Source organism: Podarcis pityusensis, assembly GCF_964106645.2.
Source record: "Podarcis pityusensis genome assembly, chromosome: 12".
Classification (NCBI taxonomy): Eukaryota; Metazoa; Chordata; class Lepidosauria; order Squamata; family Lacertidae; genus Podarcis; species Podarcis pityusensis.
This window is the reverse complement of record NC_138037.1, coordinates 29,750,317-29,775,448: the sequence shown is the minus strand read 5'-3', so window position 1 is coordinate 29,775,448 and position 25,132 is coordinate 29,750,317. Positions and strand designations below refer to the sequence as shown.

General features: G+C 47.7%; 1 protein-coding gene and 1 long non-coding RNA gene across 4 annotated transcripts in view; one reads left to right on the top strand and one right to left on the bottom strand.

Moving 5' to 3' along the window:
• NXPH1 (neurexophilin 1) overlaps positions 1–9,137 on the bottom strand; it is a 170,065-nt gene extending 160,928 nt beyond the window's left edge. Inside the window, exons 1-2 of one of the 3 annotated variants that reach the window (XM_080975055.1) lie at positions 7,937–9,137; positions 7,012–7,173 (exon numbers count right to left, since the gene is read on the bottom strand). In XM_080975055.1, coding sequence (XP_080831181.1) covers positions 7,012–7,065 — 54 coding nt within the window. In that variant the 5' untranslated portion in view covers positions 7,066–7,173; positions 7,937–9,137. Of the gene's footprint in view, positions 1–7,011; positions 7,174–7,574; positions 7,766–7,936 lie in introns of those variants that run through there. The other 2 variants (XM_080975054.1, XM_080975056.1) reach the window with 2 other exon arrangements.
• Positions 1–25,132, top strand: part of LOC308459640 — a 215,621-nt gene that overhangs the window by 171,011 nt on the left and 19,478 nt on the right. The gene's annotated exons all lie outside the window — the stretch shown is intronic.

Here is a 25,132-nt window from a genome sequence, read left to right as displayed (position 1 = left end):
GCTTCGCCCAAACTACTACTAGGAGGAAGGAAGGACGGGACAAGAGATCCTAAACGGGGTGGGGGACAGAGCTTGCGAAATCGGCGATTCCCAGCAAGGGGGTGACTAACCTGCTTAGCCTCTGACTGCCATCGCTAATAAGGAAAATGGCTTTTCTATTATTATTATTATTATTATTATTATTCAGTCTAGAGGCAAGGCGGGCTACACAAGGGCTGAAATGAGCATTACATTACTCCTAGCTCGGAAGATTTAGCTAATCACTCAGATGGAGAGCTGCTGTCTCTGCAGAAGTAGGAACCCCTCTCTGAACATTCAAAATGGTTGGGGGGGGCGAGATGGAGAGGGGGGCTAGCCCAGCTCGCCTCAGTGCTCCTTCAGGTACCCGAGTCTGTGCTGATTTAGAAGAGAAAGAGGCGATGTTAACACACCTGGAAAACTACCCTTCCGCCCCTACGCCCCATTTTTAAAAGGTGGGTGTGAACAGAGATAACATCGGCTGGTCTTCGGCTGCAGTATCCCGGGAACTAATTCGGGAGTAAGTCCCACACCGAACACCGTGGGGCTTGGTTCCACCAAGTAACCCTATCAAGGCTCGAGCCGCTTGGAGTTTTACTTAGGAGTAGGCTCCGTTGGAATCAGTGGGCCTATGCGATGGTGGAAGTTGGTCCACCCATATATCTATCTATATATATATATATATATATATATATATCCCACAGTCTCACTGCATATTTACGATAAAGCGCTTGATTCCGAAGAGGGGGTGAAATAAGGTGAATAAGAAGACGTAAATAAGACCCCAAAGAAATAAAACTCAAAGAAAATGCTCCAATTTATCCTCAAAAAGAGACGGCGTTAGCGTGCTGGGGTGGTTCTGTTGATTGTGAAAATTTACATGGATTTCCTGGTATAAAAAACAAGACATTGAGAGGATACAGAAAGAGTATATTGATCAGTTTAGATATAAGACAACCTGTATCCTACAGCATGTGTTGAGTCTAAATAGCTTGTGTGCACGTGTTGTATAAGTAGGAATACACAATCACCATGTACCCTTAGTCCTAGACAGCTCATTTTCTACATACGCATGCCTGTCTCCTGTTGCAACATTGTTCAAACTCAGAGTCTTCCTAGGAGATTTCTGCTCCTAGAGAATTTAAGCTGCGCCTTTCTTTCTTTCTTTCTTTCTTTCTTTCTTTCTTTCTTTCTCCCCAAACTTCCCAACACAAATAAATGAAAACAAATTGTTGCCACCGTGTTGTGTGAGATGCCCAATGTACAACCAGCGCCACGAGTTGTTTTGATCTTGCTTTTTCCACCTGCAAAGTACAGCAAATCGCTTCAAAAAGAAGAAAGAGCGGTGGAAACAAGCCAGTAATAGCCAAATGCTTTCAGCGCCAAGAAAAGAACAGAAAAAAAACCCTTTGAAAACCCGTGTAAAGAATGGTTAGTGGAGGACAATGCTTGCCTGGTTGGGGATGGTCTCCCTGCAGTCTGAGGGAGATGCTTACCTAGCTTGGAAGAAGGAGGAAGGATGGGATGGGCACATTCCGCCCTTAGGTTGACGTTTACCAGGAAGAAAAAAATGACCACAATCGAGGCCAGACTGAACAGAGCGACACCAACTCTAGAATCTGCAGCTGGGGAGCAGGTAATAGAGGAAGTCGCGAGTCTTAAGGCATTCTGAGTGACACCACCACCAGCCCTCGACTTGTCTCTCACAGCACAACATGCATCTGGCTTTAACAACAGGCCACCCCAAAGCGGCATGAATCAGGAATACGTATGTACACTTCATTCAAACCCTGAGGTTAAACAGGTAAGCTGGGTAATCTTCGTAATTCATATAGAAGAAGGTACACGATTCTGCCTAGTGTTACACACACACACACACGGAGAGAGAGAGAGAGAGAGAGAGAGAGAGAGAGAGAGAGAGAGTCTCATACAGAGATGTGGAACAGTCGATAACCTAATACAGTCGAGTGTTTTCAAGAACGCACATTTCCTCCCGTTTCTTACACCAGTTTATGATTCTGGATCAGAAACCTCTTCCTCCCACCCCCCCTCTCTTTCCATTCCTCCCTCCCTCTGCCTCTCTCCTATGCAAACCCATCCGTCACCCAGGAAAGACCAGGTTCTGGAATGGACGTCCCGTTGGGTGGCCTTGAGGTCTTCGAGTCCAACCATGAGAGCTAAACGGAGTTTTGGTGTTCCTAAATATGTATGATAGGTGCGGTGCTAAACGCACTTACTCAGAAGTTTCACTTGAAGTCCATAGGGCTTACTTCCAAGCAAAGGTGTGGGACACACAGCGAAACTGGCTACCGCCAAGTCATGTTGGGGATGGCAGCTGAGAATTTGAGCATGGAGCTGAAATAGGGGTGTCGCTGGCTTCATTGGGCTTTGAATCAAGCTGTGGAGTAATTCAGCCTTGGACGCACGCGCGCACACTCCTAAGTACAGTAATAAATGCAATTTACCCCAACAGGGTACGTTGCTTCAAGGTTCGAGAGTGGTAGATACACGGCCTAAACTAAATGTAGGAGAGAGGAAATGAAGGACAAATCAAATGGTCTTCCTCCGCTCACCCACCCAACTTCCACCTGTCCTTTCTCGCCTTCCTGTGAACAATTAGATCTGGAGAGAAATCTTTGCGAGATCAGGGGTTTATCGAGCGAAGAGGTCGGTTTGGATGGCTTGGCACGATCAGCGTTTTTTTAAAAATCCGCGGTTCATTCACACGACCGCACTGGACATCTAGAACAAAACAAGTGTTGTGTCAACCGACTCCTAAGGCCACCCCGCGCCAAATGTGCGATGGAAAAGCACGTCCCGGTGCTTTAAATATTTGCATGCAATTCTCCGAAAATGTGGGCCTGCCCGTCCCAAATATGTAGCACAGAAAGCAAGTTATTCTTGTGCCATTGGCAAGAGAAGCGATCTCGCTGTTTTGACCCGCTCTTAACAAGAAGATTTCTGGAGGGATCGGCGGGTGTCAAAATAGGAGGGATAGCGCCGCACCTTTGGCCAGACTTGGAGCCTATCCCGGAGAGAAATGTTCTCAGCTACTGTCTCCGCTTTCCTTTGCCTCCTCCCTCACCCCTTCAAGGAAGAAAAAAAAGAGGGGAGACGCTGCCACAAACACACACAATGCTTCTGAAGCATATTGATAGCTCTAAACCAAAACATCGCCAACAGCCCAGTTCACACAAGGCGGCGCGCCGGTTTAAATCCCACTCAGATCAGCGATGCGAACGCATAGATTTAAAGCAATAATATTAATGAAAAAGTCCAACCGGTTTCACAGAAATTTGCTTCTTGTGTTTGGGATAGATATGAAAGAGTTTACAATCAGCTTGGAAGCAATCCTGAGTTTAGCCTGCGGTCCTGTGTAGATTGACTTGACGGCAAGTCCCAATGAAGTCAGAGGGATTTCTCTCCCAGTAAAAACGTGCCACATACTAGGATGCTTAAACGTATAATTTCGAGTAGTGTGTCTAGGACAGAGAAAATAGCATTGTAGATGTACAGGCACATTTTATACAGCCACACGTTGCAAATAGATACATGTGTGTGCATTTCATATATGAAACAGATAGCATATGATGTGCTCTCTCTGAATGTCTCTCTATAAACCGTTCTATACCTTAACCTGTGAGCTGTATATAGAACCTACATTATATTATCACATATCAGGGTATGGAGCGCATAGATCTATTTATAGCTACTATATACATCACACACAAGTTCCATTCTAGGACTCTACTGGAAAATGTCCAGAAATGACATCAGACTCCAGTTGCCGTTTAGGAATTATTCCAGCGCTCCAATAATCCAACTCATTCTCTTCCACCACTGGAAGCGCCAAGGTCAACCACAATATATATGACCGTCTGTGTTCATATACAGGCATGTTTGCTGCATAATTTCTTTGGCATTTTTAAAACTGGGGGGAGGGGGTAGACTCCAAAAACCCATCGGAAGAAAATCGGTTTAAGGGGTGGGGGAGGCCCCAAGATAAACAGCTCATCTATTCAGCATACCCTTAAAGTTTGTGGCACGGGGACCGTTTCGTGAATTCCCTTTAAAAAATCTAAAAAGGACAGCAGCGATCCGGAGAGTCACTGACAAAAGCATTATTGGGTTTAACTGAATGCATATCATCCACCAGGCCTGTCCACACATTCCTAGTCATTTGACTTCCGTCTGTTTCAGCGGTGACCTCTTGCCATTTTCCTGTTAGTAGGCGGAGTGGCCCGGATTCCTGTCCACACTAAATACAAAAGCACGGGCGTTGCGCTGACTGACTGCAGGGTGGTTGCAATGCAGTTGACAGAGGTGCGGAACGGTGAGATCCAGACTAGCTTCTCCCACGTCCTGCTACTGAGAGGTAAACGTATTCTTTAAAAAAAGTTAAAAAAAAGTATTCCTATCGCCCGAATCCCCCAGAAACACAGATTTGGGATCCTGTTCCATCTACGTCCCAAGCGTAAACCGATTCTCCATGAAAACGGATCACTCCGTTTTCGCCTCCCTCACTCCATTTGGCTTCAATTCTACAAGGCGGTCCTATCCTGCCACCCTATAGGAAGAAGCAAAACCAGACACCTTGCTGGTTCCTGTGGTTGATTAAAGATTTAAATCAAAGCTTCGCTGTTGACGGCTAATATTAGGCTTAGCACAGGATAGTTAGTCCCTGGGAAAACTCAAGGAATATGCAGAGCAAGTATCAACGGGCTACTATAGCGACTTGCAAACAAAGTCGTATATCAGCCTGCGGAATCCTATACGAAGCCCTCTCTCAGCTGACAACCGCCCTAAACTGTTGCTGATTTTCAATTTGCATTCAGTCACATTTCGCATTGTTTTGAAAACTCTTTCCCTGCCTCTTCTTTCCCCCGCTTGCCAAATCCTGGTTGGGGGGGGGGGGAGGGAGAGAGGGGGGGGAGAGAAGGCATTCAGGTAATGAAGTCTGTAACTAAACGGTAATTGAATCAGCATAATTTGCACACTGAATGGTTTTCAAATGCTCCCAGTTTACAATTAAAGGAGAATTAATGCGCTTGTTTTCAGCCTGCCGCGCATTAGAATAAATCCCGCGCCGTTGTTGCCATGAGTGGGAAAGAGTTTAAGTGCCAACAAACCCAGGGCGGGAGGAGGAAGAGGGGGAGAGAACCACGCAGCTTATTGATCTTGCGCCTGGATGGGAGAGATTACGAGTTCTCTGGCCCCCACCTATTTAAAAATAAATAAATCAGAGAGCGGTGCAATGGCGCCAGGCGCGCGCACAACACCCCCCCCCCCAGGTGACCAAACGACCCTTTCAAGGATGCATAACCAGTCAAGGCTTCCTGGGTCGCTGGCCCCCAAACAATATGGGGGGGGTTAGTTCTTGACATCGTTCTGCGGATCTTAGAGGGACCTCCATCCTCACCTCTATTTTGGGGGGAGGGGTCAGAATCAGAATGAATAGAAACCAGAACAATTTTCTCAAAAATAAATAAATCCCCAAGACTTCTTGACTTCTAAACTGTGGCTCCGGTCCATTTGTAGGGGGAAGGCAGTGTTACAGCAGGTGATGGCACGCCAGAGCGCTTGTTCCCGTCTGCAAGGGCTGCCCCTGCGTTCACCTGCTTCCCCCACAAGGTGTCCTGAGCGGGGCTGAGACTGGCGCGCAGCGCCCTCCAGCGGCCAAGAGCTGCAACCGCAGGCCAACAGCGCAAGGAAGAGGCTTCTTACAGAGAGGGTAAAACAAAAACAAAAAACGAGTTGCCCCGGTTGGTTTTCAAGGTTTGTATGCTTGTCGAACCACACCATTTTTTTTTCAGCTAGCACCAGGTGCTTCTTTTTCATTAGTCCGGTCTGATCCTAGTCCGGTCTGATCCTAGACCGTTTTTCCAACCTGAAAGCCAATCACTCTCGATCCCCTTGCTCAGAAAGCTGATGACGGTCTCTGTGCTTATCTGTGGATCGTTGTGAGCTGGATCCCAGGAGGAAGAGATCCCAGGTTGTGTGGTTTCGCGTCCCCTCTGGTCATCTGTTTCTGCCACGGGACTGATTCAGTGGCATCTAGGTGGTTTGGTTTTACGCGGCGGGGGGGGGTGCGGTAAGTGCTAGGTGGTGTCTATACCTGGATGTTGACACCTGTGCATGACGGAAAAGCCCCCTAAAGGGTGTGCGTGTGCTGGCACAACAGTGACCGTGAGAGCGATCCCCTCCTCTCATGACCTGGATCGCCGGCGCCACCGAAAACTTCCCCTCCTGTCCCGAGGAGAGCTGAAGACACCTTGAGGACGCACCAACTGACCCCCCCACCCACCCAGGGGTCACAAGGAGCTAGACAGATAGAGGAGGTGAGATACCCACGACATAGCCCAAGTTGTCACTTTACAGAGTTTATGATCGGGCAGGAGGGGTCCCTCGCGGATTTGAACTAGCTCTAGCGCGTGTCAAAGAGAGACCCCGGGTATTACACCTTGCTGTCTACACTGGCCTTTTTTTTTTTTTTTTTAGACCGCCGGCTTGGTCTCCCGTATGAACGGATGGAGCTCCAATTGGTAGATCGTGGAAGAAAAAAGTTTTGCCGGAGTTCTCTCTCCTAACCACCCCTGCCAAGCCCCGCTCGTCAAGCTTTCCAAGAGACGCTGTGGCAACGTCCTTGAATTGATCTTCTCACCTTCTCGCACGCCTACAGTAAGGTTGCCAAACTTCCGTCGAACCCACAGTCACCCAAAACGCGCACTCCGTCCACCAACAAATGAATAAAAAATGGGAAAACACACCCCACGGGAGACGGAGACGAGAAAGCTGGAAGGAGTCTCTCAAGGCACTCTCTCACCCTTTGGCTCGGTAGGGCTGGAGCCAGTGGGTCTACTCGTGAATAAGTGAGGCGAGCCGCAAGGCCTTTGCTCGGGGTTCTCCTGCCCTCCACCCAAACCAGCCCAAGTTAGTGTGCGGGGCGGGGGGAGAGAGAAAGCGGGAGGGAGGGAGGCTCCTTGCAAAACTTACCAGGTAGAGTGCTGGTTGCAACAGAAGCACCGCGTACCAGTACACAGGCTGCATCCTCCCAGCTCAAACTTCCACAGCGTTGCCTTCGCTTGCTCTTTGTTCCTCCAGGAACATAGATCCACCTGACATCCACTTTATAGAACCAGGAGAGCTCGCGCCAGCCTAGACCAAAAAGGAAATTATAGACTCCATGACCGCAAAACGCGAGGTGAGGGCTTCGACGTGGGGGGGGGGGGAGAGAGAGAGCAGAGGGAGGGGCGCGACACAGACACACACACACGGACCCGGAGAGGGCAGGGAAGTGGGGGGGGGGGCGCTGAGCGATGAAGGACTCAGATCAGAGTTAATCCATTTACAGGGCAGAGGGCGGGGTGAGAAGGGCTACTACCCCTAAGCTGCGGAGTGACTCCGGAGCAAGGGAGGTGCGGAATGACAGGACTGGGCAGGGGCGGGGTGGGGGTCCAGAGCTGACGGCTTATTCTTGTAAGGAAGATGGGGAGGGCTGGTGCATCATCGCCAGCGCAGCCACCCCAGATATGAGAGAGAGAGAGAGAGAGACTCACACGCAGCCAGGCGCGTGGAAAGTAAAGGAGGAGGGGGCGAGGGATGGAGCTTAGTCTAGGGTCTCGGATCAAGCCCCAGATCCAGGCTCCAGGCAAAAGGTGCCCCAGAGGTGCCAAGGGGTGCTCGGGCGCGCACACACGCCTCCTTCCCGCGCCCCGACTCCGCGCAAACGCGCGCGCGCGCACAGATCCCTCGCCCGTCTCCCAACTCCTGTCTCTGCCTCCGCCAGCTCGCCCTCAACCCACGGCGGGGCTCCCAGCACCCCGCCCCTCGTTTCCTTCCCAACAAAAAAAAGGAAGGAAAATCAGATCCGATTTCCTTCCTTCCCACCAGCCACAAAAACAAGAGTAGACGGGGCTACCTACTGCATGGAGGGTCCGAAAGCAGGCGCCGATCTCTGGCAATAGTCCATGGGAAGAGGAGAGGCTAGGCGAGGAGAGAGGGAAGCAAGCAAGCTACAGGGTCTCGGCAGCAGCGCCCAGGGCTGCGCGAGGATCCCCGCCTCGGCGCGGCTGCTGCTGCTGCTGCTGCTGCTCCATGCTGTGGCCAGCTGGGTCCCGCGGAAACAGGCGCCCCCGCGGAGCCAGCCTGCGCAAGGGAGGCGCCCCGCGGACGGGCACGGCGACAGGAAACTTCGCCAAGGAGGGAGGAGAAGAAGGCGGCCCGGAGCGCACGACCGCTTCCTAGCGTCTCTGTCTTGGCACAGAGGCAGTCCGGGCGTGCCGAGCGATTTGTCTCTTGCAAAATAAATAAATAAGAAGAAGGACTTGGCTAAGCGGGAGCTGCTCCTTGTTGCCTTCTTCCTCTTTTTAACTTTGGACAAGGGATCAAGCAGCTCAGCTGCAAAGCCCTCGGCCGATCATCCCTTCCAGGGCAAAGCGAGGCTGCAGAAGGAGGCCGGCGCTGGAGGAGGAGAAGCGCCGAAAAGCCGCCTCGAGCGCTGTCCGAGAGTCATTCCAGCTGCGAGGAGGAGCGAGAGAGAAAAGAAGAAGAATCGGCGAGACTTGCGAGAGAGGCAGCCGCGTCCCAGCCTCTCCAAGTCCGACCGGCTGGCTGGCTGGCTGGCTGGCGGGCGACGAATCAGAGCCGTGCCAAGGCGCGCTGCGGCGCGCTGCCCTGCCGCTAGGGGGCTCCCTCGGCACGCGGAGCTCCGCGGCTGCGGAGGGAGGAGGAAAAGGACGCCCTGGCAGGAAGAAGGGAGAGGGAGAGGGAGAAAGAAAGAGAGCAGGAGAGTTTGCGTCGCTTCCCGTTCTTCAGCGCGCACATAAACACACACACACACCCCGTCCAGGCTCCGGCTTTCCTTCCTTCCTTCCTCTTCTTCTGCAATAGCAATTAATATCCCATGAATATGAATAATGACGTCGCCCTTGGCTCCCGCACAAATAATAAAGCACTTGAAAGAGGAGCTTGATGCCTTCCGATGGTTTCCTGGAGATGACTGCAGGGGCTGCGAGATGGCTGGAGAAATGGGGCGTGAAGTCTGGCACCCGAGATAAGAGAAGTTGGGTTACAGGGCCAGGAGAGAGAGAGAGAGAGAGAGAGAGAGAGAGAGAGAGAGAGAGAGAGATGCCGTCTCTTCGGAGACGGAGGGACTGCCTTTTTTCCAGGGCGGGGCGGGAATTGAGAGACGGGGGGACGGACGGAGTGAGCACTCAGGAATTTGGATTTCTGAGAGCACGGATGTGTCTCGCTGCCCTCCCTGTAGCACACTCCAGCGGGCTCAGCGGGCTCCCCTAACTCGCTTTAACTCCGCGTTAGTTACTTCGGAATCATTACCTCGCCTGCTTCTGTGCTCCGCTCAAGCCAGGGAGATGATAACCCTGGCTTCAGTCAGAGAAGAGCGTTGAAGCCATGGAAGAGCACTGAAAGAATGGAATGAAAAATAAACCCTCTCTCCTTGCCCAGTATATGCACACCTCTCCCCATGCTGGATCAGGCCCAGGCGCCTCTGGTCCAGCGTCCTGTTCTTATAGTGGCCACCCATATGCCACTACGAAACCCTCAAGTAGGACTTGAACACAAGACCCTCCCCCTGTGGCTTCCAGCAACTGGTATTCAGAAGCGTTGACTGCCTCCGACATCATGGCTAGTAGCCTCTGACAAACTTCTCCGTGAATTTGTTCAATCCTCTTTCAAAGCCATCGGAACTGGTGGCCATCCTGTGGGAGGGAATTCCGTAGTTTATGGAATCACCAGTCAATGCATTTAGGGGGGGCCAGGAAGGCTGTTTAAAGGAGTCTCAAACTTAAGATAGTGTACCACACATCAGTTCTCCCATAGCACCATTCTGGAGTACTGTACTAAAGAGTAATCCCTCACATATATTCACTGTTAGTGTATGTCTATGTATCAGGTGGGGATTTTAAAAAAAAAGATTAGTGATTATGGGTTGTAATTCATAGTAAAAAGTGTTTGTGAGAGAAGGAAAGCTGATAAGAAGCCATTAATCTATGAGTATGGATGTCACATCTTGATTTTGGAGGGATGTTTCTCTTTTCCACTCCAGAAGACATGGACAAGGGGGTGGGCAGGGAGGGGCAGCTGCTACCCCCTAAATCAATAAAAATCAATAAAAAAATACATAGCAAACCGAGGTTCTGCCCCCCCAACAAAAAGCCTGCCGCCCCTAACATGCCCCTGCCCCAGGCTTGTCAAGGGAGACACAGATTGTTACCTATAGTTACTCAAGAGTTAGTACCACTGAACTCAGTTGGGACTTCCGAGCCGACATGTATAAGATTGCACTGGGTGTTTGTCGTAGCAGGGTGCATATTGGATATCAGCTAAGTGGCCAGAAAGACCTAATAAATCACACACTTGCTGTTCCGGCTACACAAAATCCCACTGCTCTTTCTAAAACAAACAGAAAACCTTGCCTAGAAAGCATTGTAAAACCTAATATTTAGAGTGTTGTTTTTTTCAGGCAGCTCTCATTTTTGGCACTTTCCCATTATTATTATTATTATTATTATTATTATTATTATTATTCCCACCATCTAGATTTGTGGAGTACAGGGTGGAAGGGGCAGTCTTGGTTTGTATTCATTCACATCTGCCCGCTTGCAAATATGTCTGACTTGTGTACATCTGCTCAGCTGGTTTTTCCCACTCACCATGGGACTATCCCAGAATAAAAGTGATCTAGAATATCCCTGGGGTGTGCATATAAAAGCCTAGGTCCAATTCTGGGCAACTTTGCCTAACACTGGGTTGCAGGTGATCTCTGCCTGAGACCTGGAAGAGCTGCATCATCCTGGGGCTGGGCTGAGGAACCTGTGGTCCTTCCAGAGTTGATAGGCTACAGTTCCCACCCCCCTGGATGTTGACCATGCTTGTTGGGGTTGGTGGTTGACCGAAGCTGGAGGTTCATGGACTGGCCACCTTTGCCTTAGCAAAATAGGTCCTACATACAAATGTGCATACATTTCAAGCACATGCCTTCCCCAGAGAAACTTGGGAACTGTAGTTTGTTAAGAGTCTGGGAACTGTAGCTCTCTGAGGGGTAAACTGCAGTTCCCAAGATCCTTGGGGGAAGCCGTGTGCTGTAAATGCATGGTTTGTAGGCAGCCATGAGTTTAAAGCACATGACTTCCCTCCAAAGAATCCTGGGAACTGCAGTTTCCCTCTCACTGAGCTACAATTCCCAGCATACCTGACAGACTACAGTTCCCAGGAATCCTTTGGAGGAAAAGTCATGGGCATTTGGTGTAAATTGGATGGGCTTTAAATATATGTTGCGGATCTGCAGATAGATAGATAGATGATTAGATAGATAGGTAGGTAGATAGATAGATAGATAGATAGATAGATAGATAGATAGATAATCTTTACCTGGGACATACATCATCACCCTGCACTGCATCCAACTATCTTTATCCTTGATGCCCAGAATGAGAGGTACCTGCTTTCTTATTGTCATGATCTTTCATACCTGCTGGTGGGACAAAACGGCTTCAGAGTGAGGGGGAGTGGGGAAGGGAAAAGGGCAATCCTTGGCCTTTGAAATAATCACAATAATTTTGTTAAAAACCAGAGTCCCAGCCTTTGAAGCTGTGGGAGTCTGGCATTTGCTTGGGTAAAGTCTAACAAGCCGAAGCTCAGCCTCCTCTCATTACTTGTTGATGAAGGCTGTGATTTATCATCTTCCAAAGGAGGAAACCAGGAGACAGTCATCCCATGAATGCTCTAGCAGAAAAGAAAAGGACTTCATTTGTCCTGCCAAGTACCTGCTCCCTTGGAACACGTCGGGGTGATTAATACCTCCGCTTGACATTTTGATACTAATCTCTAAAATATTGTTTCAACTCAGAGGCCTTGCTTCAGAACATTGTAATAAAAAAACGCTGATTGGTGATTTAAAGGCCTTTAAGATAAACTGTGCTGGAATCTGGATGTGACCAGGATGAAGGCCATGATGGGGACTTTTCTCAGCCTTGAGTGTGGAACCCCCTATTCTGGCGCCCTGAACCCACCAGAAAACAACTTAATTTGTACAGTCAGGCTCCAGCCTTGTCTATTTCATGTTCCTAAGAGCTCTGGGTAATGGCCAAGCTAATATCCCTCACCACTAGATGAACAGCCCTCTCCTTGGGAAAAAGTAAGAGTCACTGATTAATGACAGGAAGTCAAGTTGATAAAATAAGCCATCATTCCTACTATTTCCAAAGTCCGGGTCATGATGTCACTGCTCATGTGGCCAGAACGGTCACACACAAGAATGAGGTATCAGCAGCTTTGAGGGAACCCAAGGCTTTTGCAGAAGTACCAAAAAAAATTATTAGATCATAGAGTTGTAGAGCTGGAAGGGATCATGAGGATCATCCAGTCCCTTGGAGGTGGTGGTTGTTTTGTCCAGTCTAGGGCTCAAACCCACAACCCTGAGGTTAAGAGTCTCATGCTCTACTGACTGAGATATAGGAGGGGAAGAAAAACAAAAAAAGGGAGAGGGAACTCTCCCAAAGCAGCCACATGTGGACTGAGCATGCTCAGTGGTCACTAAATGCTGGCTGGCTGACTGCTGGGGAGGGGCCGTGGAATGGAGTGGCTGGAACCCAGAACAGAAGCATTCCACAAGGCAACATTTTTAAGGTCCTATTTAGATTCCTAGAGTTAGAAGGGATCTTGTCTTGTCTACACCCTCAATACTGGAACTCCCTGCCACAGGTTTCCACCCCTGCAGTAAAATATCGTAGTGATTAATATTATATTTATATGGAAATTTCCCTGGGTCCTTCAAGTGATTTGTATACATTCTCCTAGGACCATTTTCAATAGCTCTGTATTGTGTCTATGGTGTTTTTTTTTAGCAAACACTGTATTTCCTGGCACTTTTTAATTTTATTGAACGAACCACGAGGACTAGAAAACTGATTCGAATGAAAGCTGAAATTCTTAATCATCCAATGGGGCAATAGGAGTCAAATGGCTCTTGGCACAATTTCAAACTGGCTGTTGACCTGAATTGTTGCCAGACATTGCCTCATGGTGAGAAAAGCGTAGGCTGCTTGTCATTGATTTAAAAGTAAAATACAGTCCTTTTAATTGTGTCAGCCAGTGTCAGGAAGGTTGTGTACATGCTATACCCAGGCACTGAATTCAGCTTTTGACGTGCCACCAGAAACATAGTGTTTTGAACATTGGTGGTAGCACACCAAAACCAACCTTCCTTCCTTCCTTCCTTCCTTCCTTCCTTCCTTCCTTCCTTCCCTCCTTCCCTCCTTCCTTCCTTCCCTCCTTCCTTCTAAATTTACAACAACCTGATGAGGTGGGTTAGGCATGGAACTGGTGCCTGGCCCATGGTCACCCCAGAGATCACCATGGCATAATCATTTGAACCTGGGTCTCTTCAGTCCTCGTCCCCCACTGTAACCCTCACATCTTCCTGGCTCTCTTAACATCACATGCATGGGATTGTTAAGGCAAGCACAGAATTTTATTTGAATCAGGAGTGGCCAACATCCCCCCCCCGCAAGGACCACATTTGACAACCCTCTGACAGCCCACAAGCCAACCATGGGCACGGCCAGAGCAAAAAAGAGCATTGTCAAAGTGGGTTTGATTGACCCACACTCAGCCTCACACACACACAATGCACGCATGCACAGATGGACAGACAGACAATTGTGCACAAGCAGGCAGACAGTGGTACCTGCATGCAGGAAAACTGTCCCTCCCCATTAGGGTGCTGGAGTGGAAAGCAAATTTCCTCCCCATCTCCCTCTTCTCCACTCTGCTACTTCAGCACTCTAGCAGGGATAATGACAAGTGTCCCTTCCCCCACTCCATCAGATAACGTGATGTCATGGTGGAGTGGGAGGGATTATCTGCATCCCCATCATAGTGCTGGACTGGGCAGAAACGTCTCTGCCCAGCCCAGTGCTATGGTGAAATGGGCAATAAATCTACTCATCCCCGCAAAAAGATTGGTTTGGAGGCCCAGTGGGCCACCAGGGAAAGCTTGGCAGGCTGGATGAAGTCTCCTGGTCCACCTGAATGCCTTAGGCATTCAAGATGTTCAGTTGCAAATGCTGGACTACAACTCCCATCATCCCTAGCCATTGGTCATTGGGCTGGGGATGATGGGAGCTGGAGCTCAACTATCAGAGGGCTGCAGGTTCCACACCTCGGATTTAAATGAAGAGATGTGTGCCCTATCACCCATGCCATTTCCCCCTCCAATGGAGAAAACAGAGATGCCTTTTGGAAACCTTTTTTTAAAAATGTGTTTGCCTAGCTTTGGAATTGGAGAGCAGGGGTATTTACTTGGAAGTAAGCTTCAGTGATTGCAATGGAACTTACTGCTGAAGTGTGCCTATATCGTTCCAGGCATTCTGATTTAAATTGGTCTCTGAAGTGAGCTCAAAAAGAAGGGGGAATGAGACAATCTGTATAATTCAGAACCACAGACCAGATTTAAATCAGTTTAGCTTCATTGACTTCAAGGGAGAATCACAACAACGAAGCAGCTGGGAAGTTAAGTTGTGTGAAAATCTAGAGTAACTTTTCATTCCTATCCTTTTGTGGTGGGGGGGGGGGGAACCAATCTTGGGAAGTGAGCAAAAAAAACGCTGGAGTCTGCCTCTATTACTGAAGAAATGCAGGTTTAAATGGAAAGTGTCTTATATCTTAACAAAGAAGGACAGGAGGGTCAGAGGAAATTTGGAAGTTGCCTTGGAATCAGACAATGGGTCCATTTACAGCAGTGTCTACAGCAATGTCTCTCTAGGGTTTTAGGCAAAGGTCTGTCCCAACCATTCCTGGAGATATGAGGGACCTTCAGCATGCAAAACAGATGCTTGACCACCAGTGGAGGCTGCTGCCCATTGGGTGAAGGCAGGGAGGGCAAGAGTAGATGAAACCAATGGCAGGCAGAGCTGGAGTCCATGATAGGTAGACCCAACTAATGCTGGTTTTGTCCCAATCCTTCTCCTTGTTGTGTTTTATCAAGGCAATGATGAAATTTAGGAGGATGAGACTGACCTTGACCGTGCTGATGTTTGAATGGTTCCATGGGGTCATGAAGAGTCGGACACGACTAAACGACTAAACAACAACAACAAAGCAAGGAGATGCTATGGACTGGTTGGATGCAGAAGAGTGGCGGGAAGAACCAGCTGGGGAACCACCAAGGGGAAAAGGCTCAGAGCCCAGGTAGTGATGGTGGTGGGACAACTATGAGTGGTCAGAGGGAGAAGACTGGGAAGAAGAGGCGTCAGAAGCTGATAAGGTAACAGGGCTTGCTGTAGTCCCACCCAAGTGAACTTTAATACCCTGTTCTAATGGGCAAAAAAATCTTAATTGCTCATGGGGTCTGAGCTGGTTGTGACTCATGACTGACCAAAAGTGGGACTCTGGCGTTGGAGCAGATAGCTCAATGGAGATGCTGATCCCAGAGTGTGGCCGCTGTGAGAAAGGCAAATTCCATGCTAGGGATCATTGGGAAAGGAATTGCAAACAAGACTGATGGCATCATAATGCTGTTATACTCATTTATGGCGCAAGTGTATTTGGAATACTGTCTACAGTTCTGGTTGCCTCACCTCAAAAAGGGTATTGTGGGGTTGGAAAATGTTCAGAAAAGGGCAGCCAAAATGATAAAGGGGATGGAGTGACAACGTTCTGAGGAAAGGTTTCAGCATCTGGGACTTTTTAGGTAAGAAAGAGGTGACATGTTAGAAGTTTATGGAATTATGCATGGCATGGAGAAAGTAGATAGAGAAAAGTTTTTTGCCCTCTCTCATAATACTGGAACTCATGAACATCTAACAAAGCTGAACAAGATTCCAAACAGATAAAAGGAAGTACTTCTTCACTCAGCATTTAGGTAAACCATGGAACTCACTCCCACAGAATTTTGGTTTGATTTTGATCTAATATTTGTATTCCATTTTTCCAACAACAAATGTTGAGTTTGAAGCAGCTCACAATAATCACAAGAATATATAAAAATAAAGCAAACAGCAATAAATTAATCAATAAAATGAATACAATTCAGCAAAACCACGATACTACCAGTAGATGGGTAGCCAGTATAGATGTTTCAACAATGGTGCCACATACTCTGTTGGCCATGCGCCCCCAATGGCAGTCTGGTTGCATCATTCTGCACCAGCTAGAGCTCCCAAACCAGGCCTATCCTATCATCAAAGATGACTACCAGGTGTGTGCCTGTTGAACAAGCAACTTTTATCTAGAGCATATGGGATAGTTCAGTTGGTAGAGCATGAGACTATTAATCTCAGGGTCATGGGTTCGAGACCCACGTTGGACAAAAAGTTTCCTGCATTGCAGGGGGTTGGACTTGATGACCCTCATGGTCCCTTCCAACTCTCCAATTCTATGGTTCTGTGCAGGGAAATCTGCATACCTAAGATAAGAATCTTTAAAGGTTGTGAGTGTGATATCATTCTACAAGCTGTGCCCTCTTGCCACCTCTTTAATCCACCCAATTAGCATTTACCACCTAAGAAGACCAAGAATATACCGTTTTATTTTGTAATAAGAGGCAGCCCGATCCACAACCCAATGAAGTAAAACGGTACAACTGACAGCTCAATCCCACCATGTTTACCGAGAGAAGTAAACCCAGCCTGAGTTCAATGGGGCTTACTCCCTACTGCGTCTCCTTGGAATTGTAACTTTATGCCGATTTCGCTTCATTGAGTTAAATGACAATGGAAGCCACAACGACCCAATGTATCACCCTAAGCTGCTGCAGTGGCTTGCTCATCTGCAACCAGAGCACAGTGCCACGCCAAGGAAGCTTCTCTATCCTCTTCCTTGCTTTATGTTATGGCTCGGTTTTGTGGCTGTTATGAAACAGGCAAAAAAGCTTCATAAAATCCTTCATAATAGCAGATGGTGGGCAACTGGTGCTTCCTTGCCAGAAGAGAAGAAGAGGCTTGCTGGATCAGGCCAATGGCCCATCTAGTCCAGCATCTGGCCAACCAGATGCCTATGGGAAACCTGCAAGCAGGACTTGGGTGCAAGCATTCCTCTGCCTACCTGTGGCTTCCAGCAACTGATATTCAGAAGCATCCTTGCCTCTGATTGTGGCGCAGTGAATTTTACATGGCCCCAGGGTGAGAGGGATGGCAATGCAGCTGAACTGAAGGCAGCTGTTATACCAGGCTAGGATGTGGGAGGGGGAGCTGCCGCTAACTTGCAAGGACAAAGTGTCTTAGCAGAATGTCATGGACTGGTTGGACACAGAGGAATGGTCGGAGGAACCAGCTGGAGAACCACCAAGGGAAGAAGGCTCAGAGCCTGGGGAGTAGTGGTGGGACAATGATGGAGGGAGGGGGTAGAGGGAGAAGATTGGGAGAAGGAAGCTAAAGAGCTAACAGGGCTTAGTGAGCTGGGAGAGTTGGTGGCAGAGAGAAGACCAGAATCAGAGGCAGAAGCTGAAGCCAGAGAGTGGGACGAAGAGGCAGAGATGAGTCAGGCTGGTGAAGAGTCACAGATGTCTTCCCCGCTTCTGCCATGACAAGCTCCCATCCCTGCTTGTCTCCAGAACCAGAAGAGACATGAAGAGGGTGGAGGAGAGGTTGGCTGCATACAGGTTCAGTCTCCAATTGCTTGGGGAAAGCCCTGGTGAGGAGGTGGGAATGTTCAGTCTTGGCAAATGATTTTCATGGAAGAAGACCACTGGGCATGAGCTGCTGTTCTCATTAGGCCTGACAATCCAACCAAGTCTGTGGAGGTCACGTTTTTGCTAATACAGTGGTACCTCAGGTTAAGTACTTAATTCGTTCCCGAGGTCCGTTCTTAACCTGAAACTGTTTTAACCTGAAGCACCACTTTAGCTAATGGGGCCTCCTGCTGCTGCCGCGCTGCCAGAGCACGATTTCTGTTCTTATCCTGAAGCAAAGTTCTTAACCTGAAGCACTATTTCTGGGTTAGGGGAGTGTGTAACCTGAAGCGTATGTAACCTGAAGCGTATGTAACCCGAGGTACCACTGTAAAGAGTTAACTCCACCTTTGAACTTTGTGAATACTGACTGACGTGCTCCTGTGACACAGAACAACCTGCAAAGCCTATGGCTGCAAATGAAGGAGTGCAAAACATACAGAGAGGACCAGTTTGACTGCGCCTGGCTGAGAGAATCAGACTGTGAATTGCTTTGGGTTAAAATCAGTGATAGGGAACAATTTTCAACCCAAGGTCAAGGGTGGAGGGGCCAGGGCAGACGGGTGAAGGTAAATTTTACCTTTGTACAACAAGCTGTTTTCTACCCACATACTGCTCTCTAGGCAGAGAAGCAAAGGTTCTTGCTGGACAAAAACACTGGCAGAGCCAGCAAGGGGTGTGGCCTACAGAGAGGGGGTGTGGACTGGCTGAGACCCAAGTCACTTGATTCAATGCAGCCTTGCAAAATCTGTAGCAACACTAGCCAGTTGTCATGCACTTGACAGCCTGAGCCTGTGTGGTGCAGTGGTCAGAGTGCCTGCCTAGGACCTAGGAGATCAGGGTTCGAATCCCCACTTGGCCCTGAAGCTCACTGGGTGTGATTTTGGACCAGTCGCTGCCTCTCAGCCTAATCTACCTCACAGGGTGGTTGTGGGGGATTAAGTGAGATGAGGAAGAACCATGTATGCCAACTTGAGGCCCTTAGAGGAAAAGTGAGGGTAGAAATGTAGTAATAATAACAACAATAATAATAACTTCTCTATTGTTGCAGCCTTGGATGGTCAGCGAAAAAACCTCAGAGGGATAAATGAAACCTTGGTAGGGCACAGTCCTCAGTGGGTCACACATTGCAGAAGCCTGATTTGGGTATTATAACTTCCCTTTTCCTTTTCTTACCATTTCTGCAACTTTTCTCATTCCATTGATAAATGAGCTCAGAAACATGCGCTACAGGAATAACATGCTCATTTTTCCTGTTACAGTCAAAACCTTCCGCAGATAAAAGACAGCGTGCATGCAGCCAAATGTGTTAAAATTGTTCTCCCTGATCAAGGCTCAATTCACCTCTTGCTAGAGTCAAATAAGACCCAGCTTCACTCCCTCAATGACAGCCCAGCTATGTAGCACTTAGTCCCTCGAGCGCCAGATTCTGATTATCCCAGCAATACTTTTCGTAGATCTTCCACAGCAGGCAGCCCTCGCCCCAGAAGGAGGAATGGCTGGAGAAGGTGGAGGGACAACGGGTGACTTTTATTGCCTGCAAGCGAAGAAGTCAGATGGATACCAGAGCAAGCAAGAAGACCAATCCCCATCTGTGAAATGTGGAAGTAAAAAAAGGCAGACTCTCTGCCACTTCAGAAAGGAAAATAAGGAGGGCATTTCTGCACGCTTGCAACTAACGTGTTTTAACTCAAACTTTGGGCAGTTACAGGAAGGAGGGCAAATGTTGCCCACCCACCCATGCTCCTTATTTATTTTAAGGCTCTGGCTGCTTCATAACAACACCCGGCCAACACTTCTGTTCTCCAGGAACCCCTTGGAGCAAGGGCAGGAAGCATTTAGTTTCAAGCAGCCGTGTTCTGAAGCCAGTTAAGAGTGAGGGCATATTGCAGATCTTAAGACTGCGTAGCTAGAAGCGACTGGATGCATAAAAGCTGACTCCTTTTGGAAGCAAACATTGTCCAGGCCCACCCACAAGCTTGATTCAAAGCTTTACTTACAGAACTTTCCTCAGAACAGAACAAAATACAGTAAACGATGTATCCAAACAGTTCCATAAGATCTTGTACATGCCCAGAACAAGTTCAGCATCTTAGAAATAACTTTACTTCTTCCAGAAATCAAAACTGTGTCTCTCCCCCATTCCAGCCTTCATTAGCCTTTTTTCCAGCCCCAAGGGGCTAGGCAGCTCCAGAAGAGCACCCTTATCCCATCTTACTTCCACTCTGGCTGGGAACAAAAGACCAAACATAACTCCCTTCAAAATGGCTATTTGCAATTCAATATCTTAATCACCTGATCTAAGGTTAAAGACCACATCAGAACTAGCAGAGAACAGCAGCAGTTACTGTATTTTTCCGTGCATAAGACGCCCCCATGTATAAGACGACCCCTATTTTTTGAGCCCCAAATTAAGAAATAAATATTTTAAACACCAAACAGAACAACTTTGATATTTTATTAAATATTCAAAACACTAGTATATTTAGTACCGTATATTTAAACATCAAACAGTGAGGCAAACTGTGTAATGCTGGCTGCTCCTGTCAGCTCAGTGTAACTCTACTGCAGCTCCAGCTCCAGCTCTCCCACCTTTGTGTTGCACTTTTGTCTCAGTATTTACGGTATGTACCATATTTACTCCATGAGCACCAGCACATGCAAACGCTGATCAAGGAGCTGTGACTGCCAGAGCTGCCTGAGTGGGTGCACTTGGGAAATGCGGGGTCTGGGTAGCCAGAGGGCAGCTGGGGGTGGAAGGGACAATGTCCTGAGTGGGAGCTGCTGGGGGGGGGGGAGTGCCAGACGAGGGTTTGTCGTGAGGCCAATAGTGAGGGGAGGCTGGGGGGGGAGAGAATATGGATGGCAGCAGAATTGCGACATTCTGTGTATAAGACGACCCCCAATTTTAAACTTAAAAAATTTGGGGGGGAAATATCACCTTATACACGGAAAAATACAGTAATTATCAACCCATATAGGAGCTCAGAGAGTTTAATATAGCCCTATGGAAAATCCCAATATTAAAGCCTTCAGTAAAATCGAGGCATTCTCAATTTCAGTGTGAATTCAACCACCACACTCAACAGGGCAATGCTCTCTTTTTTTAAAAGCATTGTTAAAAGGCAGCACCATAATTCCACTCCCAGTCAAGATACCAAGGGTGCCTGTGGAGCACCAATGGCAAAAATTTCTGGGCAGAGAAGAAGAAGAAGAGGAGGAGGAGTTTGGATATGATATCCCACTTTATCACTACACGAAGGAGTCTCAAAGCGGCTAACATTTTCCTTTCCCTTCCACCCCCACAACGAACACTCTGTGAAGTGAGTGAAGCTGAGAGACTTCAGAGAAGTGTGAGTAGCCCAAGTTCACCCAGCAGCTGCATGTGGAGGAGCAGGGAAGTGAACCCGGTTCACCAGATTACGAGTCTACTGCTCTTAACCACTACACCACACTGGCTCTCCAAAAAGGCAAAAAGAGTAATGAAACCAGAGCTACATGTGAGCAACAGCATCAGGGGAACTTGGTGACCAGCTCCACCTTCTCAGGCATGATGACATGATAGATGTGCTTGATGGTCAGTAGGTCAGGGTGGTCATGCCCGCTTTTGACCACACCCACCATTGGGCATGCAGCTTCCAGAGGAGTTGAAGTGGGGCAAAACAGCCATCAAGCAAGCCACTTCTGGTTTTGCATGACATGAAAACTATACCACTGTATGATGAAGTGTCTTCAGTTGAGTGCATTAATTTAGATACACACACACACACACACACACACACACACACACTCTTATAGTTTGGAAAAGCAAAGTCTGCGTTCCAAAGCTACCTAGAAACAAACAACTCAGCAGTAGCTGTTGAGCTCATGTATAAAAATGCTGCACCCCAAAGGCCATTTACATGAATTGAATGGGACTTACCTCTGAGTGGAGATGTATAACACTGCACTGTAAATTTACCTCAGGCTCCAGCTTCATGGGCTTCCTTCACCAGAAAGCCAATGTGAAAAAGATTGAAGTGCAAAATATACAGTGCATCTTTGTTTGGGGTTTTTGTTTTTTTTAACATCTCACATAGTTAATTTATCAGATACAAGAGGTCTTCTCTAGCAGTACTCTGTGGAATGCCACACTTTTAATTACTCATGCACACTTGTACAAGAAAATACCTTACAGCAAAATTACAAGGAGAGGCTTGTGAGGAGCGAGCAAATAATACATTGCAGAAAAGCAATGAATTGGGTGGTCCTCCTAAAGAGATAATTAGATTTCAAAAATTGCTGTGTGACTAAAGTGAAGTTTGTCATTAAAATCCAATTAGTGGGATTCTTTATGTTGGTCACCCTAGGGACGATTAATTGACAGGTTCCCCAAGGCAAAGAGAAGTTGACAACAAACATTATTATCATAGCATTGGATCTACACTGAGTTGGTCATGCTGTAATCCTATTGATGTCAACGGCACTTAAGCTGGTCAACTAAATTGTCCCACTGATCTGGACAGGACTAAAGCATGACTGGTTTAGTCTGAGTCAATCCATAGTTCATTTGACTTGATCCCTGGCCTGTTTAAGCCACAGCTTTTGGATAGCGGTTAATTGAGTGTCATACACCAGTAGGTTGCCAACTTTTTCCTGGCAGGACTCCTGTGCCTTTAATTGTCCCTGCTATTAAAAACAAAACCAAAAAAAAACAGGCAGGAAGTCAGCTGGCAAATCTTTCTCCTGCACAGCAACTGCATGCCAGGAGAAAGATGCACATGCTGAACTTTCCCCTTTCATATAACTGTTAAGGGCCAAGGGCATTGCTGGGGTGGGGAGGGATATCAGTTTAGGTCAGTGTTCTCCTGGGCAGATTTGGAGTCCCCACAGAAAAATTAGTCTTTACAGGAATAAATCAATAAGGGTAAGCAGGAATGATTTTAAGCTTCTTCTGAAAGTCAATAATGAAGGAGGCAGGTACACCTTACCAGGGAGGGCATTCTACAATTGGGGAACCACCACCGAAAAGACCCTGTCATGGGTCAACAGCAACTGACCACAATTTACTCCTGAGGAGACAGGAGTGGAAGCTCTGGAGAAGGAACAACACTGAAGCAGCCACACCAGGAGAGGAAGCCAGCTGAAAAACTTTGCTTATCAGTTAAAGTTCCCTGGGTGATAGGCAGAAGCAGGAACGTGAAGAAGCAACATTGGCCTACCTTGCAGCAGGCTAGATGTGACTTTCTTTAACGCTATAGTCAGGCGCAGTCAATGGGACTTCTGCAATGTACCTCCTTTGATGTGTCAGTTCATGTGGGGCCTTCTTCTTCTTCTTTGGTGATCACTCGTAGCCGAGTAAGATTGTCTTCCATGAACACAGTTTTAACAGTGAGTCCGTAAGTGACTGTGGAGGCCAATTCTGGACCCACACGTCCTTCCACAGTGGGGACATAGATTTCTGGGTGGGAGTTGATCATGGTGAGGGTTTGCCAAGCATGCCTTCCTCTTAGCATGTTTCTCCCTTGCGTCCTGAGTTCAAGCGTCTTCAGAACCCATGACAGCTTTGGTAAAGGCTGTTCTCCAATTGGAGCGCTCACTGGCCTGTGTTTCCCAGTTGTCAGTGTTTATACTACTCTTTTTTAGATTTGCCTTGAGAGAGTCTTTAAACTTCTTTTGTTGACCACCAGCATTATGCTTACCATTTTTAAGTTCAGAATAGAGTACAGTGGTACCTCAGGTTACATACGCTTCAGATTACATATGCTTCAGGTTACAGACTCCAGTAACCCAGAAATATTACTTCGGGTTAAGAACTTTGCTTCAGGATGAGAACAGAAATTGTGCTCCGGCGGCACGGCGGCAGCAGGAGGCCCCATTAGCTAAAGTGGTGCTTCAGGTTAAGAACAGTTTCAGGTTAAGAATGGACCTCCAGAACGAATTAAGTACTTAACCCGAGGTACCACTGTAGTTGCTTTGGAATACGATAAACAGGCATTCACACAACATGACCAGTCCAACAAAGTTGATGTTGAAGAATCGCTGGTGATCTTTGCTTCTTCCAGTACACTGGCATTAATTCACCTGTCTTCCCGAGTGATGCGTAAAAATTTTCAGAGACAGCGTTGATGGAATCTTTCAAGGAGTTGGAGATGGCGTTTATAAGTGGTCCACATTTCTCAAGCATACAGTAGGGTTGGTGGTACAGTAAGGTTGTGGGGTACAGCACAGTGTACATATAGAAACAGATATAGACATATTCTCCTGTTTAATGAGACATGCTATTGCATTGGTGAGAGCTTGAACATGTTTTCTCAAAGAAAATTTAGGAATGGCAAGAGATTAGAAGAGGCTTGTTAGGCATACACATGCCCTTGGGTGGGAAATATTAGTGTGTATTATTAGCCCTTCCTTATTATATGCTTAGATTTGGCAAAGACTGCCCCCCAAATTGCTGCCTCAGTCTTGTGTTGTGACTGTATAAGATGGGAAATGACCCTCATAGAACCTGTTGTCATTCAGGGATCGAAGTCTATGAGACTAACAGCTTTCTCAAAACACTCTCAGGAAAAGCTGTGATTTTTACTCTCCATAAGAACGTAAGGCAAGCCTGCTGGATGAGGCCAATGGCCCATGTAGTCCAGCACCCTGTTCTCACAGTGACCAACCAGATGCCCATGGGAAACCTGCACTCTGCCCACCTGTGACTCCCAGAAACTGGGATTCAAAGGTATAATACCTCTGACAATAGCCTGGAATGTTGGCACACCTGGAGGCGTTTCCTGCTAGCCCTTCCTGTTGGTCTCCCTTTACCCAGGTGAACTTCACCATCTTGTGAACTTTATAAGCCATTACAAGTCAGGGCAGGGAGAAGGTCACTTCGGTTGGTATGCTTGCTGAAATGTACACTTTGGGAGAAACACTGATTTTCATTTGGATCTTTAAAATAGATACAGTATGGAAGTGAGAGCTGGACCATAAAGAAGGCGGATCGCCGAAGAATTGATGCTTTTGAATTATGGTGCTGAAGGAGACTCTTGAGAGTCCCATGGACTGCAAGAAGATCAAACCTATCCATTCTGAAGGAAATCAGCCCTGAGTGCTCACTGGAAGGACAGATCCTGAAGCTGAGACTCCAATACTTTGGCCATCTCATGAGAAGAGAAGACTCCCTGGAAAAGACCCTGATGTTGGGAAAGATTGAGGGCACAAGGAGAAGGGGACGACAGAGGACAAGATGGTTGGACAGTGTTCTTGAAGCTACCAGCATGAGTTTGACCAAACTGCAGAAGGCAGTGGAAGACAGGAGTGCCTGGCGTGCTCTTCCATGGGGTCACAAAGAGTCGGACACGACTAAACGACTAAACAACAACAACAACATAAATTGAAAAGTGATGTTGAAATGTGGCAAACTGCAGATTGGGGGCAGGACTTAGAAACTGCAAA